The sequence below is a fragment of the Poecilia latipinna genome, unplaced genomic scaffold, assembly GCF_001443285.1.
Source record: "Poecilia latipinna isolate Pla-1442-1.1 unplaced genomic scaffold, P_latipinna-1.0 Scaffold2700, whole genome shotgun sequence".
Lineage (NCBI taxonomy): Eukaryota > Metazoa > Chordata > Actinopteri > Cyprinodontiformes > Poeciliidae > Poecilia > Poecilia latipinna.
In genome coordinates, this window is record NW_015115316.1 from 250 (window position 1) to 17650 (window position 17401).

General features: G+C 38.7%; 1 protein-coding gene across 1 annotated transcript in view; it reads right to left on the reverse strand.

The window, feature by feature from the left end:
- Nucleotides 1-394: 394 nt before the first annotated feature.
- LOC106938823 (BMP/retinoic acid-inducible neural-specific protein 3-like) overlaps nt 395-17401 on the reverse strand; it is a 59130-nt gene continuing 42123 nt past the window's right edge. The window contains exons 4-5 of the mRNA XM_015021004.1: nt 15670-15775; nt 395-1134 (exon numbers count right to left, since the gene is read on the reverse strand). Of these exons, the coding sequence (XP_014876490.1) occupies nt 863-1134; nt 15670-15775 (378 nt within the window). The 3' untranslated portion in view covers nt 395-862. The remainder of the gene's footprint in view (nt 1135-15669; nt 15776-17401) is intronic.

Sequence of the window (17401 nt, forward strand, 5' to 3'; positions counted from 1 at the left end):
TCATCACTACTCCCAGGTTTCGGGCTGATCGCTGGTTTTCAGTTGTAATAACTGAAGCTGAGCATTGATTCTAGTTCGCTGCTCTTTAGGTCCAAAGATAATAACTTCAGTTTTGTTTCTGTTCAGCTGGAGAAAGTTTTGACACATCCACATATTTATCTGTTCTAAGCATCTATTCAGTGATTGGATGGGTTCAGAGTCACCTGGTGACATTGTGATGTAGAGCTGTGTATCATCCGCGTAGTTATGGTAGCTGATCTTATTTCCTGTTATAACCTGAGCCAGTGGGAGCATATAAATATTGAAAAGAAGGGGTCCTAGGATTGAACCTTGGGGTACCCCACATGTGACCTTTGACCTCTCTGATGAGAAGTTTCCGATTGAAACAAAGAAATCCCTGTTCTTTATGTAAGATTCAAACCAGTGGAGCAGTGGACCGGAGAGTCCGACCCAACTCTCCATTCGATTCAGTAACATGTCGTGGTCAACAGTGTCGAAAGCTGGACTAAGGTCCAACAGAACCAAGAACCAAGTGCTCAAAATGCAGCTGCACAAGCAGAGCAACACAGTAATGCAGGAATTCCCAATATTAATGTAACAAATTGTTGTCAGGCAACAAGACAAACTGCTTTTTATTAACGACTAACATACTGCCACACCAGAATACCGTAACACGCCAAATGACTAAAGATATTGATGTGCTTTGGTTAGCATCTTCACAAAGTTTAATTATGTTCCAATTTACAGAGACAGAAACTGGCTTTTCAACATAATAATGTGAAATACTGTTTGTTTTAAACAGTTTCTGACACCAAATCAAATCACCATTCAATGTCATTTTCTGTCCGTCTTCAAAGTCTGCCTAACATGCGGCCTGAAAACGACACCTGCACATACCTGATTCCATGAACTCCTGATTGAAGTTGTTCCAGGACGCTTTGTTCTTCTCCAGGTTCTCCTCCATGACTTTGATGTCGGCGAACGGACAGTTGCACTCTGGGAATCTGGGAGAGCACCGGCACCAGCAGTCGTTGTTGCGGCACAGCAGCTCACCCTCCGAGTTACAGGCCACGTAGCTGAGGGCCGCCTCCACAAAACGCCCACGGAGGAACTCTGGCAGGACATCCTGCAAGCCTGACATGAAGTCAGAGGTTAAAAAAAAAACAAATGTGTGCGAAAGAGTGCAAAAGCTGCAATTTCAGCATGAAAAAGAACATCCACAACATAGCCCTTTCATTTCAGCTTTTTTTTTTTTTTTTAGGTATTATAGGCTATGATCCTGTCCGCAGCAGGGAGCTGAAAGCATTTGGCGTTTTGACTCCCATGATTCATCATGTCAGATTTTATTTTAAAAAAATGTCTTAAATGGATGGATCTAGCAAAACATTTTGAAGAACTGCTCCAGAATATTTAACCAATTTTTTTTTTTTTAAGAATCAAATGGAAAGCAAGAATTGCAATTTCATCTGCATGTCGTTTTAACCCAGTAGCTTTAGTAGCCTTTGCAGGGTATTGAAACAATTACATGCTTAACCTGTGGGAAGCAAAGTTGGAATCAATTTAATTTACCAGCTTGAAAATGTGTTAAATTTTCGCTGCTGCTTTCGTGGTTTAAACTGTATTAAAACATGTGATGCTAATTATAGTGCAAAGATCTATGGCTGCACAGTGTATTGCGCCACATCAGAAGCTGATGTGTTTGCAGATCGACATCTCTCAGAAACCAGGAGGTAGCCTGGTGTGTGAAGCTCACGCCGCGTTCCAGAAATGGTCTGTGGTCCGCTCCTGTCTCGCTGATTTTCCGTCTAATAATTGTTAATTTGTGTCAAAAGCTGCCTCTTTCCTCACTTCACAAGCTCTTTCTGGATGATTTTCGGCAGCCAAGTCAATCCCACTGTGCCCTGATATGAATATGCATATCTCTTCTTTGGTATTTTCTCTTTTACTGGCATGGAAAGTAATGTAATTAGTCACATTTTCCATGTTCTATGCTTTGGCAGGTGCTTTGAGGCCTTTTTCTACTTTCCTGTGGGTTAGTTTGTGTGCATGTGGGTGGATTGTCATGTGATTGTGTATATGCACACACACAAACACACACACACACACACACACACACACACGCACACACAGTTCCAGTTCTTCAGGAAGTTTCTTCGGTTTGGGAGAGAGAGCTAAACAACCTGCCAGATTTAGTCATTATCTCACTCTATCCCCACCTTGATGGCGCCTCTCCTTGTTTTCTTCTTTTTTATTTTTTACGGACTAATTGCACTGATAAGATTAGAAATAATCTCCATATAAATTGTGTTATTATAAGACAGATTGTTTTGTTTTGAAAGTCAGCACAGAATATATGATAATTTGCAGCGACTTTGCAGAAAGCTGCCTCGATGCTTTAATCAGTTTCCCGATAAATAACGAGTCTTCCTTGATAACGTTGCGGAGCGACACCCACGAGCGTCACATCGGTGGAGGAGTCAATCCTGTTACATAAATTCTAAACAGGTATAGCCACTAAAACATAATGCTAAATATAACTCTACAGCAGGGTCTAACAATTGAAGTCGCATCCAAGGCAACTTTCAAGCAGCCTTTTGAAAAGTTTGGATGGGCATTCAAGCATCACTTGGCTGCACTGTCATTTTATACAAAATTGGCCCCGTCTGTCCGACTTGGCTATGTATTTTTTCTTTTTTTTTTTTTAAAGAACATTATGAAAATGTAGACTGAGCACAAATTATTCAGCTTGGCTGTTAGCTGGGTACTTGCCTGTGAGTCATCCTCTTTTCACCTTGCCGCTTTTCACCTTTGACACACGTCGTTACTGCGGCAGCGCATCAGTATTCAGCCGAAAGCATGCTGTGATCAGTATGACACTTGCGCCTGCCTTTCCAAAATGAGTAAAAAAAAAAAAAAAAAACAATGCAAACTGGAATGTGTCCAGGTGCTATTTGCCATTTTATATCACTAAGAGTGACGTAAAGCCCAACAACACTGTCAAGCTTCTATGAGATAAGAATGCTGTGGTAGGCTTGTATGGGCTAAAATCCTGATTTGTGAGTTTTTGTTTTTTCTTAAGTAGAAGTAATATACTGTAATAATCAAACGGAGATAAAATTAACTACATGTTTTAAAGTAGCATCGAGGACAGTCTTGCACACACACATTGTGAATATTCCTGCTTGAGGATTCTTCTGTGTACATGGTGGTCAAAGCCAACACAACCTCAAACTAAAGCCTGACTAGTCAGTTTGGATTAAGTTTTATTACCTTTTTTTGTTTCTTAGAAAACAACAAGTCTTGTTTTTAAAATTTACGCAACTTGCAAGTTGCCCTAAATAACAAGCTGCTGTCGTGCATTTTCTTTTCTTGCTCTGCACATTGGCTCATCTAAAAATGTGTTTTATATGGGTCAGACTGAAAGTAATTAGGTGCATTTGGTGAAACATGAAATCCTGTCACATCTATAAAGAAATGTGTGTCACTTACGATCTGTTTATAATGCAGATATTGGATGCATAATGGGTGTGTGGCTACTGAGCCAGGAGAGAGCAAGCAGAGACATCATTCTTGCGTTTTGTTCCTCATCTTGCCTAACGACCACCTGACCATATAGGGAGGAAAGGTCATTGTTTTCTACATCATCTATCAGCGAGCCAAGCGGTCAAATCAACTGCAACGATAATATTCCGTGTTTCTCCATGTTATTCTCGTCTTGCTTTTATGCTTCCGTGTTGCTCTGCTCCACCTGCCCAGTTAAATCTCTGCTCATCAGCTTCATTCAGCCACCTGTGCCTAGCCCAACTGTCTGCCTTTCTCACCTGTTTTCTGCAGTTCTTGAGCTCTCCCCAGTTTCTGCCTCCTTATTGACTTTCTTGAGCCAGTAGTTACCCAGCGTTGTGTCCTTGCCCTTGTTGTCTCCATACAATTTTTGCCTCGTCCATAACAGATCTCTGCGACCTTTCTGATGGCTGGACCACGACCCGCCCTGCTGCTCTGTTTTACTAGGTATTCTGACATTCCCCTCTCTATGTATGACCATTACCTGACTTCTAACCACTGGATTGGGGATCTAAGCAAATAATGAAATTTGACTAACCAAGTTGTGGATATACTCCATCAGGACTTCCTTCCTCCACATGATCAAACTATCTTTCTCAGTTCCCCAACATCCTCCTCCTCTGACGTTACTGCAGCTTTCCAGCTTCCTCTCCAGAACCGCAGATTAGCGAGACTGATTTATTCTCTTGCATATTCCCTCTGGCAAAAATCAAGTCACCAACCTGCCTCCTCTCTCTGCAGTGCTGAGAGTCAAATCCTCTGTACTGAGACATTTCACTGCTGATCGTTCTGCAGTGAAATGCATAAACAAATGTAGTCTTTTGGCTGAATTTCTGTATGAAGAAGTCCAAGCATTTGACATTCAGAGGTGAGTAAATGTTCACTAGTTTCACATATCAAAAGAATGAGGCAAATATTATAAAGTCATTTCTGCAACTTTGTTGCGTTTATTCAAATTTCATTAAGGTGATGCCTATTTGCAGCATATATTTTAATTTCCAGCCTCGTGGCAGTGGGTTTTCCTAGCTCTCTCTAAAAATGTTACAGGTTCAGATTCCCAGAAATGCAATGCTGGAACTTTTACTTTTTTTCTACAAATTATTTAAATTCAGTGTACTAACACAATAGTGACATGTAATGCACTAAATGTTATTGGTTTTCTTGAATGACTGCTGGCAAAAGCAATATAAGAATTATAGCAATGACTAAACTGAGTTTTCTATTTTCAAACATGTATTTCCACAGATTCGAATAATATACAAACTTGGTTTAATTAGAAAAGATGTTAAATTGAGGGATGTTAAGTTAAAAAAAAGGCCTTGCTGTTAGTTCAGTTTTCCCAAATCTTTACATTTGCCACATTATTTAACCAGAATAAAAAAGGAGATGAAAATAAAGACCTTAAAAACAGAAAAGGATCTTTCATCTTTGTGCCTCCAGGCTACCCTTTCACCGAGTTCCAGATTAATTTGCTACCTATTTCAGTCCAGTTTCTAATTAATCTAAAACTGGTGATGTATCAATTACATGTGTCTGTGTAAAGGGAATATCAACAACTGAGAAACCAATTTAATCTGGTAATGAATCAAACCGCCATCAATTATCTTTACTGCGATATTTTCAACCTTTAACTACCTGCTGATAATGAGGCAAGAGTCGGCACCTGGGCTATAAACAGCAGATTATTATTGAACAAATATCTGATAAAACAAACAAGCAAACAAAAAAAAAAAACTAATTTAGGAAATCTTTTGTAAATGCTGTTTGGCTGGAACCATGTGCAGATATACATGTGTGTAGAATATAAGTCTGCCTTTTCATCAACCCAAAGAAAGGCTTCAAATAGGACAAAAGCTTGGAACATTCCAGACTGCACTGAGCGCTACACCTCTGTTCCAACAGGGCTCGAAACAGTGATAAAAAAGAAAAAAAAATCCCATCACTTGCTTTTAATCTTCAGCATTATCTCTCCTTATCACACCAGGTCCCCTGTTACCAACATGAAAAACCTGTGGGTGTCCTCTTTCTGATGGGGGCTTTTAGGGTCATTACCCATGAGACTTTGCTTCCATCCACCCCCAGATTTAGATCACTCCACTGGACTAGAAATGGCAGCCCCAAGGTTCCCCGTCTTTCCATCTCTCAATCCCCTGCAGAGGTCACATTTTTCATTTTGGGCAATTTGAAGCTCTTAAACCCACCCCATGATCACTGCCTCTCTGTTATCGGTGCATGTCTTCGAGTGACTGCGTGCTCATTTTAAGCCTCTGCTTTGCTGACAGCTAAGTCCGCTGCACCGGAATGCACCCTCGTCTCTGCAGGACGCGCCGTTGGTACCCTCGGCCCGCCGTCCTGCCCTCGGGGCCTGAGAGTTTTGCATCCGTCTGGCTTCAATGTCTTGTGTGCAAGAGCACACACAATGGCACATATGCTCCTGTGTCACATACCAAGCCTCATCCTTTCTTTATTTTTTTCTGTCTGACTTTTCCCTCCTTGGTCGCAAAGCTTCCTTCCGACTGTGACTTGAATTTTCTGCTGACTTGTTGCACAGGCTGGAATGCGTATTTACCTCAGCTCAGCTGTTTTATGCTCTCCTGAGATAGTTTTGTGCTCATACACAAAAGAGTCCACTACATTGTGTATGCATGAAAAGTGCAAAGCTGTAACACTGCAAAGAGATAAGGCCCCGTGTGGTGCTGAGGGAGCTATATCCAACAGGTCTGTCAGTTTAAAGAGTAAAAAGACTTCAGAGCCACAAACTACCCACCTCCCCCACTCCACCAGACAGACTTCTATCTGGCTCACTTTCTATTTCTCCCTATATCTTTCGTCTGCTGAAACTTCTACCGTCGAGACATCTAGCGCTGTGATGTCAGAGCAGGGACCAGTGAGAAATTTGGCATGCAAGCGGCACATGAATGATTCATACAGTGCAGTGCACAGAAACAGCTTGTGTGCAGAGTATTTGTTTCAGTGACTGCCCAAACTTAGACCTAAGCAAAAGGGAGTCACTTGACAGACCTCTCATCCTGCAGGAGCTCACGAGTGTCCTGCGGCATCCGTCCCCCATGCTCTCGCTATTGAAGGAATTCCAGCAAACTTCTGAAGGCCTGTTTATGGACCTGAAGGGGGGTTGGGGGCTTGTGATGGATGAAGGCCACCCTGCAGCTGTCATCAGGCAATGGTGTCATTCTGATTAAAAGTGGGCCTGCACGTTCCTCTGTGCGCTTGCATAAACTCGCACTTGAGTTTATGCAAGCTTGTGTTAAGAGGCGAGCGTTTTCCAGAACAGGACTCCAAATACTACAAGCTTGTCTATTGTAAGAGAACAGAACTATTCCAGTCCACATGTTGTCTCTCAAACCAACGGAGCAATTTAAATTAAATATTGCAATGGCTTTATTCTTAATTTGTCCATAATGGTAGAAAAGGGCAATAACATTAAAGCTTCAGTAGGTTTAATTTTACATATTACTTTACATATTACATAACAATATGGTTCACAAGTAGAAGGCAAATTCATGACGAAACTGAACGATTTAAATCCATAGAAGAGATCCACACCTTTAAAAGTCACTGGTTATTAAAAATAGGAATCCACTGAATCTTTTGAAACTATTCACACTTTTTGAAGTTTTTCATCTTCTGTTAACACCATTACAAATTCCAAAGTGTATAAAGATTTTAGTATGAAGGGTCAACACAAATAAGTGTTATTCACTCTGATGAACTAATGCTACATGTAGAGTCATGTAGTCACTGAAATCACAGCTGCAAGTATTTTTTAGAATATGTCTCGACCTGAAACTTTTTCCTCACTTTTTGCAAAATTGCTCAACCTTAGACTGGGTAGTATCTAGTTACACTTACTCAGTTACATTTATTTGACTACTTTTTTTTTAAATTATGCACTTTTAGGAGTACTTTTGCTATGCTGTACTTTTTATTTTCACTTGATTGGTTTTATTAAATAGTATTTTTTTACACCTACCTGAGTAAAATTACTGATAACAATAATAGACTTTATACAGAAAAATTTAGAAGGAAATGCCCTGAACCATTTCCTACTAAAGTTGTAAAGATGACATTTGAGAAAAATGTGGCTCTCGGTATTTACTTCTAACCATGATGTCCCTCTGCTGTTCTCATCAATATCTCAAGTCTTAAACTCACAGCATATAAGAGAAGGTTGCATTTTTGAAGGTAAAAAGAAAAATCTATATCCGACACAACAACATTCTTGGAGTCTTAAATAAGGTTGCTTTTCAAAAACCCAAGCTTAACTCCACAATTTACCTTTAACCTTTGAACTTGAAATTAAAAAAATATATAAAAGCATATTTAAATAGTGGCCGTGTGGAAAGACTTGATATTTATTTACTGCTTATGAGGATTTGCTATAAAGACATTGCTGCATGCGCCACACGACCGGCTCTACTGTACACAAAGAGTCACAAACGAGCGCTGACCTGCCACAGACAACAAAGCTGCTCGGCTTCTTCAGAGCCCCAACTTCACAGCATCAGAGGAGCATTCACTAAGGCGCGGAACGGTCCGACCATATGGGAAGGTTACGCAGTACGTTTAGAGGATAGTGACACAAACTGTGAGACATTTGTTCTGTGACTGTGAGGCTAAAAGGGCTTCTTCCAACAGACTCTGACAGAGACTCTCCGTTCTACTGGGCTGCCATTGTTCAGCGCCAATCTAATGGTCGGCATGAAATGACTGCTGGGTTGGTCTATTTTGAACGGTAATCCAAATTAAAACTAATTTTACAAATATTGGCTGTTAAATACTATCTTAAGTGCACCTACAATAAGAAAATTAGATGGAAAATGATGATGCATCTGATATTTGAGCCTAATTTGATAAGGAAAATAATAGTCAATTTATTTTTGTTTTCAGTTTTTATTTTGGCAACCGCTTTGTTGTTCCTCCTCACAGGTATGTTTGGTTGGGCAAATTAAATGTGTTAATGCCACCAAAAGTAGTTTGGTAAAATAAAACTAAACGCTCAAACCTGATGCCAGATCGGATATTATGAAAATGTGATTCATCTCAGAAAAAAAGGTGTTTTTGGATCTTTAATGTCTCCCACATACAATTTATACATCCTACAATAAAACAGATATTTTTTCACTGTATTTATTAAAAAAAAAGTTCTTCAGCTCAGGACTAGACACTGTGTGTGTGTGTGTTCGGCAACGCCCTCTAAATGGGAGTTTTATAGTCTCTCTCAGACTGTAGTGGCCAGGCCAGATATTGCGGTTCAGCAAACTGTAAGACTGACTGTAGATTCCTGAAACACAGATTGTGATTTTTAAAAATGTTTCTCTTTAAAAACAAGGAGATTCTTAGTTACTTCTAAAATGTCGTCCTCTCATGAACCTGTCGTGCGCTGTTGTCTTGTGAGCCGGATGTAGGACACGGGCAACTTGTGCCTTAACCAGCAAAATCAGGCAATTGTGGAGAAACATTAGACCCACCTAACAATCATCTCGATGTTTCTCTCTCTTCTTTTGGAAGTAGCCACACCAGTCATCTGACCAGGAATAAATCACATGTATTGCATGATTCTAACTTATATGGCGCTCATCGTACACTTGCCCCAAAGAGCAGATTTTACTCTCCATCAGAATTTTTCACCAAACCTTCGACAACATGAAGTACAGCGCTGAGAGCAGGAACACTTTCCTAAGTTTTGAGATCGTACATTTGTGCGTCAGCCGATTTTTCCACCAACTGGTATATTTCTGAGTTGCCGCCTCCTCCCACACAGTTCTGTCTATTGTTACTGGACTTTTACTAGACTCTTGATGGGTTTCTGGATGCACGCATCTCAAAAAAATGCCACCCACACACACAAGAGAGGACCATAGCTAATAACTTGGAAGGTTTCATTTTGAAGGTAATAAAAATTGCAAAAAACATATAAAAATTGGGGAGTTGAGGATTGGGGAATATTGTTTCGAAAGCTCCACTCTGACTGCAGGATAAAAGTACGAAGGCAACTTTATGTGGTGTTGGAGAATACACAGTCTTTATTATAGTAAAACAAAAGAAAGACCGAGCCCTACCCCTAAACCTAACACATTTAAACCACTGTGGTATTTAATTATAGCAAGTTGCAGTTTGATACGTCCAAAAATGTTTAGATGTTGGCACTTTACATTGTTCCCCTATAATGAAACACTCTTAAGACAGAGCGTTCTCCAGTGTGCTACATAGAAAACATTGTTTTTACCATATGTCCTTCTCTCACCAAAGAAGTTATCAGACACCAGGCCTATTCAGATTGTTTTTTTTCTCAGAGGATGAAACTTTCCTCCACATTTGGAGGAAAGTCCCAGGCAAGTTTAGGCCTGGAAGGACACTTGGCTTTTGAAGACCTTCTTTGCCATTTAAGCCTCTCTTGTGTCGTTTTATAATTATTCTGCTGCAGTTAGCATTACCAAGAACCCTAATTTGAGTAAATAATCAGCTTGTGTCTTCATGGACGGACACGAAAGTCGACGGGTTTTTCTTCTCTGATCTGAAGCAGACAGCCTACTAAGCACGTGTCAAACTCTGGTGTCTCTTAGAACCATCACTCGCACGAGGGCTTACCCATTTTTAACCAGGCAGCCAAGGAGTCGCAGCATTAGCATTAGGCTCTGGTTCCTGTTCTCAACCTTGTGAATAACAGAAAAATTCCCGAAAAGGAAACATAAGTGCACATAAGTGACCAAGGAAAACGGGCCACCAGAAACCTTTAACGTTTCTGTCCAGATGCATCAGGACAGAATCTTCTGTTTTATAATTGTCACAGATATTTAAAAAAACAAAAGTGTTTCCTCTTTCCGTTATGAAGCATCATATTTATAACGATTGAAAGAATTTAAGAACTACTTTGAGAAGCGTACTTTAAGAAGTTTGACACACTGTCCTTTTTTCTAAAAGCACAAGAAGATGTTCAAGATCTAATTAAAATTTATCTTGTGCAGAGAGAGAACTGATACAAAATAGTCCAAAGTTTCTGCCATAATTATTTCTTAGGAGACTTGATACCTCAGTGCAGGCTTGACTTGGTCTAGAAACGGCTTTTACAACCTCGTTTTTATCAACTTGGCTCACGGGACCAAGTTGCTTTGGAAGGGCAGGAATGGAAATCATCAAGCTAATTAGAGAAAATAGGAGTAAGAGTTTACCCCTGGTCATTGGTAGGGCTCCCCTTTTTTCATTACAAAATCAATGTAAAAGACAATAAAAAAACATATTTAATTATTGCATTTGTAGAATGAAATGTCTACCCAAGACATGAAGTCTGAAGATCATTACAGTTCGTTTTTCTTTTAAACGTTTCTTACTTGAAACTATAAATACTCATATTTGTAAAACAAATCCTTCTGTTTGTTTTCTGGGGACAAACTTGTACCTTTCAGCTGCAATTATGGTTTTTTTTTTCTAGAATTGAAAACAAAAGAGAATGAAGATTTTTTTTTATCACTTATTGTTTCAGAATTTGAAAAGTATCGTGCTTTAACGACCCACTCGACAACCTACACACTGATTCTGCCTTTAACAAATATGTCAGACAGTGAACAAAGCCTTCAAAACAGTGTTGACTCATTTTGCACTACATGGCCTTTTCACTTTTCTCTTTAGCCTTTCTTAATACCTACAGTCTCTCTGGGTCTTAAACTAATAATATTCCTCATTTTAGAAAAGAAGGACGGACACAAAGATACAGGACTTGACCTAACAACGGAGAAGTAAACTATGGTTCACTTAGTGGAGAAAAATGATATTTATTCAGCAACATCTGTGATACTTAAGGTTTAATATCCGCTTCAAGGACAAACAGTAAAAACTTTAAGGTTTCGAACATGCTTAGCCTCGTTTTTATTCCGGGTCAAAGCTTGTCAATATAACTTTATAGGGCAGCTCTAGCAGGAAATGTCAGGGTCAGGCAGCTGGAGGGGATAATCATATTTCAATATCGAATCTTTTTCCTTCTGCCCCCCACCGTCAATATTTTTTCATTACAGAGTTCACCTAGGCAGCATTTAGTCTTCCTATTGTCAAGAAACCTGGTGATAATGAGAGGGTTTGAAAATTCATCCATGAATTTCAAAAGAGCTGAAGAGGTGTAAAGAGACTGCTTTTACTATGCTGACTGCAATAATTTAGATTAGCAACACCACAATGTACTAGAAATAATTTATATCATTTTTGTCGTCAGGTTGTCTTTGTTTTGAAATATTAGTGAAATTCTTTCTAACTGCAGAGCTGTGCAACGATGACTGCTCTCTGTTCCTAATATAAATGATTGATACCCGATCACAGAAACACGTCTTAAGTTTTTTTTTTTTTTTTTTTTGCACTTATGATATAAAAAGGAATGATTAAACAATCTCACACATAGCATAAAATCAGAGTTTCCTGCTTTAAATTATTTAGTTGGAACCCATATATTTTGAAATTATCAAATAAAATTAAATGAATATTAAGTGATATGGTGCAAAAGGAAAGTGAGTGAGCAGAGGAAGATAGCTCTGGAACTTTGGACTGTGTTTGCAGCTTTTTTTTCTGTAAACATTTTATTTTTCAACGTTAAATTTATCTCGAAATTAGAGAACAGTGTGGCATTGTTATTAAAAATTATTAAATTGACAAAAGTATGTAATTGGTTGGTCTCTGCATAAAAGTGTAAAACGTGGTGAAATATTTAAACCTCTATAACTATGCTTTCACATTTTTTATGTAAAGCTGCGGTTTTGTTGGGTGTGTTTTGGTGCAAGACATAGATGGTAATGAGAGCCTTTAGCAGTACTGAGCTAAAATTTCAAGAGTACATTAATAATTTTAAAAAGAGAGAGAATGGATGTGAATTGTGTGGCTGTTGACAGAAGAAAGCTCTCAACGGTGATGTAAACAAGCTGGTACATTAAACTGTTTTAATGCATCATTGCACACTAAGCTTAAGTCTTGAAGCAGATATTGTCGTTAGCTTCTTTCCCATCTACTATTAAGGTGGCAGCCAGTTCAACTAGTTTGAGTAGCTAAAAAAAAAAAACACTGGAAAACGGAATCAGAAAGATGAGAGAGTGGCAAAAGTAAGTTTGATATTCTGAGCAAAGATTGTCTTTTTAATTATAGTTAGACTAAAAGGTTCTGAAAGGGAAAAGCCCTGCAATAAATAATAATAATAATAATAATAATAATAATAATAATAATAATAATAAACCTTTGTCAGTTGCTTGTAAAGCACTATCAGGCAGACAACTTTTAAAATCAAGCTGTAATCACAGAAATGATTCTTGCCATGTGGGGCCAACATTTGAAGAACAAAGGAAGGCCTGCTGTCTCTTCCCCTCTGACCTGAAAGTGATGCGAGCATTCGAGGACCGACGACGCAAAAACATTTCCCTCATCACACAGTGAAAGTGTGGATTTTCTAATAAACTAGACAATGCCATTATGAACTCTATCACAGAACTCCAAATGGATTCATCATCTTTCCCAGAAGTAAATCATAGCACAATTACAAAGAGACACATTTGTCATATTACCTTTAAGTTTATAATAACGTTTCCTTTAATGGAGACATTTGGCCTCCTTTAGTTGGCTAATTTATGCTTCTATTTTTTTTTTTCAAAATCTGTATGCATATAAAATTGCAATTAACCTCAACAGGATCTTTTTCTACTGATGGCTATTATGGTTCCTATTATGAAACCAGCAGGAGATGTGCTTGGAGTATTAGTAAATAGGACTCCATTAAAAAAAAAATGAAACTCGGATATTGCTGTGCAAAATAATCCACCACATTGTTCTCGCTCTTTTCTTTTCCTGCAATTGTAACGTCGTGACAAAAGCAGCATTTGGCGTTTTGAACTCTCAAATCCAGAAAGACATGCTAGGAGCTCAGACGGTAAATGAAATATGGAAATGTGTCTGTATGAATAATTGAGTGGACACATCCTAAGAACTCTCTGAATACTTATCAAAGGCAAATTTGTTCCCATCAATATTAGATGTTAAACCAACACCAAAACATGCTAGATGCATGGAGATCACAGACTGATACCAGATAACTTTATGTATTTTGGCTCAGTTTCAGGCTGAATTGATTTTTATCGCTTGTCCTCTTGACCTTTGGAATAATGAGCTTTGGTTAGAAAATCGTTCCAGACAGGTTTTGTTTTTGTTTTCGCATCACAAATGTGTGTTGGAGTAGACAAACTGGGCCACAAAAGATAGAGAGAATCACTAAGCAGATATAGAGAAATCACATTGTTTAGGTTGCACCTACAAGATTTGAAATGCAAACAAACCTTGCAAAATGCTGTTGCAAATTCACCTGAAACTGCTTCCAACCATAATGCAGCCAAAGTGGCATATTATGTATTTCACAAATGAAAATACAGCATAGCAATGATCAGATTGGGATCACTTTGACACCTTTTACCAGTTATTACGTCCAAATCATTTGCATACTAAATAACTAAATGTATACACATGTATGTAATCATTTTCGACTAGCACATTTTTGACAGCAGAAACAAAAAAGTATATATGTTTTATATAATTGTAAATGAGGGGTAATGAGTTGTTAAAATGATAAAACCAAAATCTATTAAAAATGGGGAAGATCTTGGAGAAAGGGCTGTCCACTTTACACATTCCCCATGCTCTCAAAGTAAAGCAGAAGAACCACCAGACTGCAGCAGTGGACTGGAAATGCTGCACAAGTTTGTCAATAACATATTTTTACCACTAAGATCTGTGCTGTGTATTGACATAAGTTTATATCAGTGAAGCTATTTTTCGAAAACCACTCACATAAATAAAGAAAATCGATGATGTTTCAAAGACATTTGCAGGAATGAAGTTTCCTGAATGTTGCAGCTGGAAATATCTCATAGTGCTTTTAAATTGTTCATATTATGTCTGTTGAAGAGAATACCAGAAATGCTTTTTAAAATGGGTATTTAAAATGAGTGGAGGAGTTTTTAAAGTGTACATAACAGGGTGTTTTCAGTTAGCTCAGAAGCAGTCATAACATTTTCAAAACAACAACATAACTCAAGAACTACTTCCTAATAACTATTTGTTATTTGAAGGAATTCACCTTAACATCTAGAGTGCATGATAAAAGCATAAATCGTTGTTAGGAGACAAAATAGCATACTGATAGCAGCCGGTTAGTGCTTTCTGAGAAAGTCTTTGTGGTTGTAATAATGTAAGATCTCTTGGTACAAAATCCCATAACTCCCCCTAACTTTGATAAATGACTAAAAGTGATTGGGAAGTTGTTAATTAAGGTTAATCAGTAGAGATAGTCAAGTCAAACTATTTGTGTTGAAGCAAAATTTGTAGATTTAAAAATACCATTCTTCAACATATTTCAACTAGATATAGACACTGACTGGTTAAGCTAACATGGCCTTGAAATAGGTGTCCTTTTTTTCTGGATTTATCTTTCTAAAGAAAAAAAAAAGAACTTTATTTTACTTATTATAATGTTCTTGCAATTGATAGACCTTTTATTTATTTGCAAGATAAATAAAGGCTTGCCTCCACAGACGGCCATCGTCACACTCTGTTTAACAAAAAAAGTCAAGGCAATTTGTTATTCTGCCAATATTTCCATTCTTTACCCACCACCACCTGATTTCATTTGTTGAAAAATTTTCTCATGAATGCAAATAAACAGGAATATAATTTGGTGACTTAACCACCTGAGTTTTACTTGTTTACAGAGTTTTGTAGACGGGTTTGGATGGACTAGGCTAAGGTCAGCGTGGGTCTGGGCTATCTGCAGCCTGGTAAAATAACAGATTTCCTATGAGACCGAAAGCCGGTCAGGCAGAAACAGACATATAAACTACTGCAGCGTAAAGTAAAGGGTCATCCAAGCCAACAACACCAGAGGTGAGAGAGTTGGCAGGCAGGTGGGATGGACGGATGCGGTGAATTTCTGTGTGCTTAAACGTGTGTGCGTACGGTTAATTTTACTGCATTGTTGGACCTTCTCTGCAGGGTTGAGGCTGCGTGCCCATGCTTATCGCATTAAGCTGCACGTACACTATGTGTGTGTATTTGTGTGTGGGGGGGCCTTACCCTTTAAGTGGATCTTATTTTCGGGGCTGTGCACCAACACCGAGCTAACGGAGTCCAAGCTGTCGTAGTTACTGCAGCCGAGAGGACCCGTTCTCGTTTCCGTTACCTGGAGGGAAAGGAAAGAGGAGGTCTATTTAACATCATGTACGATATATGTGGTGAATGTGTTACCATTACGTTAGCAGTAAACAAGGGAGATGTTTGTTGCCGTCTTTGATGGCTTAGAGTACAGCTTGTGGCAGTTGTGACAGAGAGCAGTAGGCTAGATGAAGTAAAGCCCTCTGAGAGCAGGAAAAAAAAAAAAAAAACAATCTAGGATTTTTGCTTTAGACAACACCTGCAGCCACAGCTGCCTGCGATGTGTGGGCTGCTGTGTGGAGAACAATAGAATAAGAGAGAGGAGAGAAACATGTTTATGAATTTACATTAAAGAGATTTTGTCGAAGGAAGGAGCGCTATATTGAGTAAGTTGGCATTCAACAATGATTTCCTTGTGCATAAGGATAAACATGATGGAGTCTGTTTTATTTCAAGCACTCTTAAAGATACCTGCTATTGGGTTTGTGAAAGTTAAATTGTGGCTCCGTGGATTTAAAGCTACATAAAGGTTTTTTGTTCAAAACTTTAAGCATGTTTGGTGAAACATGTCTGTTATATAGTGCACGCATATTTGGACAAAAGGTGTGTAGTTCACATTAGAACTGTTTGGTTTCTGAAACGTACTGATCCTCAGTGATTATAATTATGTTTCAAGGATCACAAGTCTAAGGTCTCCATTAATCTGACTCAAATGAATCCCGACACTCGTTGCTGGCAAATAAATGAATCATCAACAGACAAGTGGTTTTCTGCATCGGAAAGAGGTATGTTAGGTTTGCTATCCAGTCATCATCTTGTAGACCGTATTTATAGATCCCTGAATATATGTGCTTCGCAGGCAATTGTTCGCTGGATTATTCAGAAATTATAGTTAGGACTATTTGAGAGATACTTGTCCTATTTCCTGTAAGAAGCAACCTTGGTTGAATACAGTTAATGCTAACTCTTACTCTGGCAGAGTACAGTGTCTACAATGTCCTCCCACACCATTAAAACACAGGGTGATCTACGACAGCGGGATGAAGGAATAATAAAGTAAAAATCTATGCATACTCAGACTCACCGCCAAAGTAAACAGAGTTTCGAGTGTATTAAATTAAATGGCAAAGGCCTAAGATGAATCTCCAAACACGGTGCCACTGAGCTGCCAAAGCGCTTGCACATTACTGTTGCAGCTCTACACATTTTACCCCGTCTTTTATTCTCCGTCTGTAATATATTTGTCTAATTACACCTTTCAGTAATAACTGACCACTATTGTCTTGCTACAACGTCATCGCCATACAAGCCCTTAAAGAGATTCAGAACGAATCAATAATAATGAATTAAACACAATTACCACTATGTGCCCTAGAAAACACCACGGTGCTACTAGGAACAGGACTAAAACTCTGCTCCACGCTTTAGAAAGCTGAACGACCCAATGTGAAGCCTGCATGCAGGCAAACAGTACGAAGTTCTTTACAGAAGTCAGAACATACAAGTAGGAAACACATGCAGCACTTTCTGTCGCGAGGGAATAACAACAAATGTATGTCCATGACGGATCTCGCTGAAACATCTGCACTGAAGACCAGTAAAATATTTACTTGGCTTAAACCTGCAACCTGGATATCAGTTCTTGAGAATCATA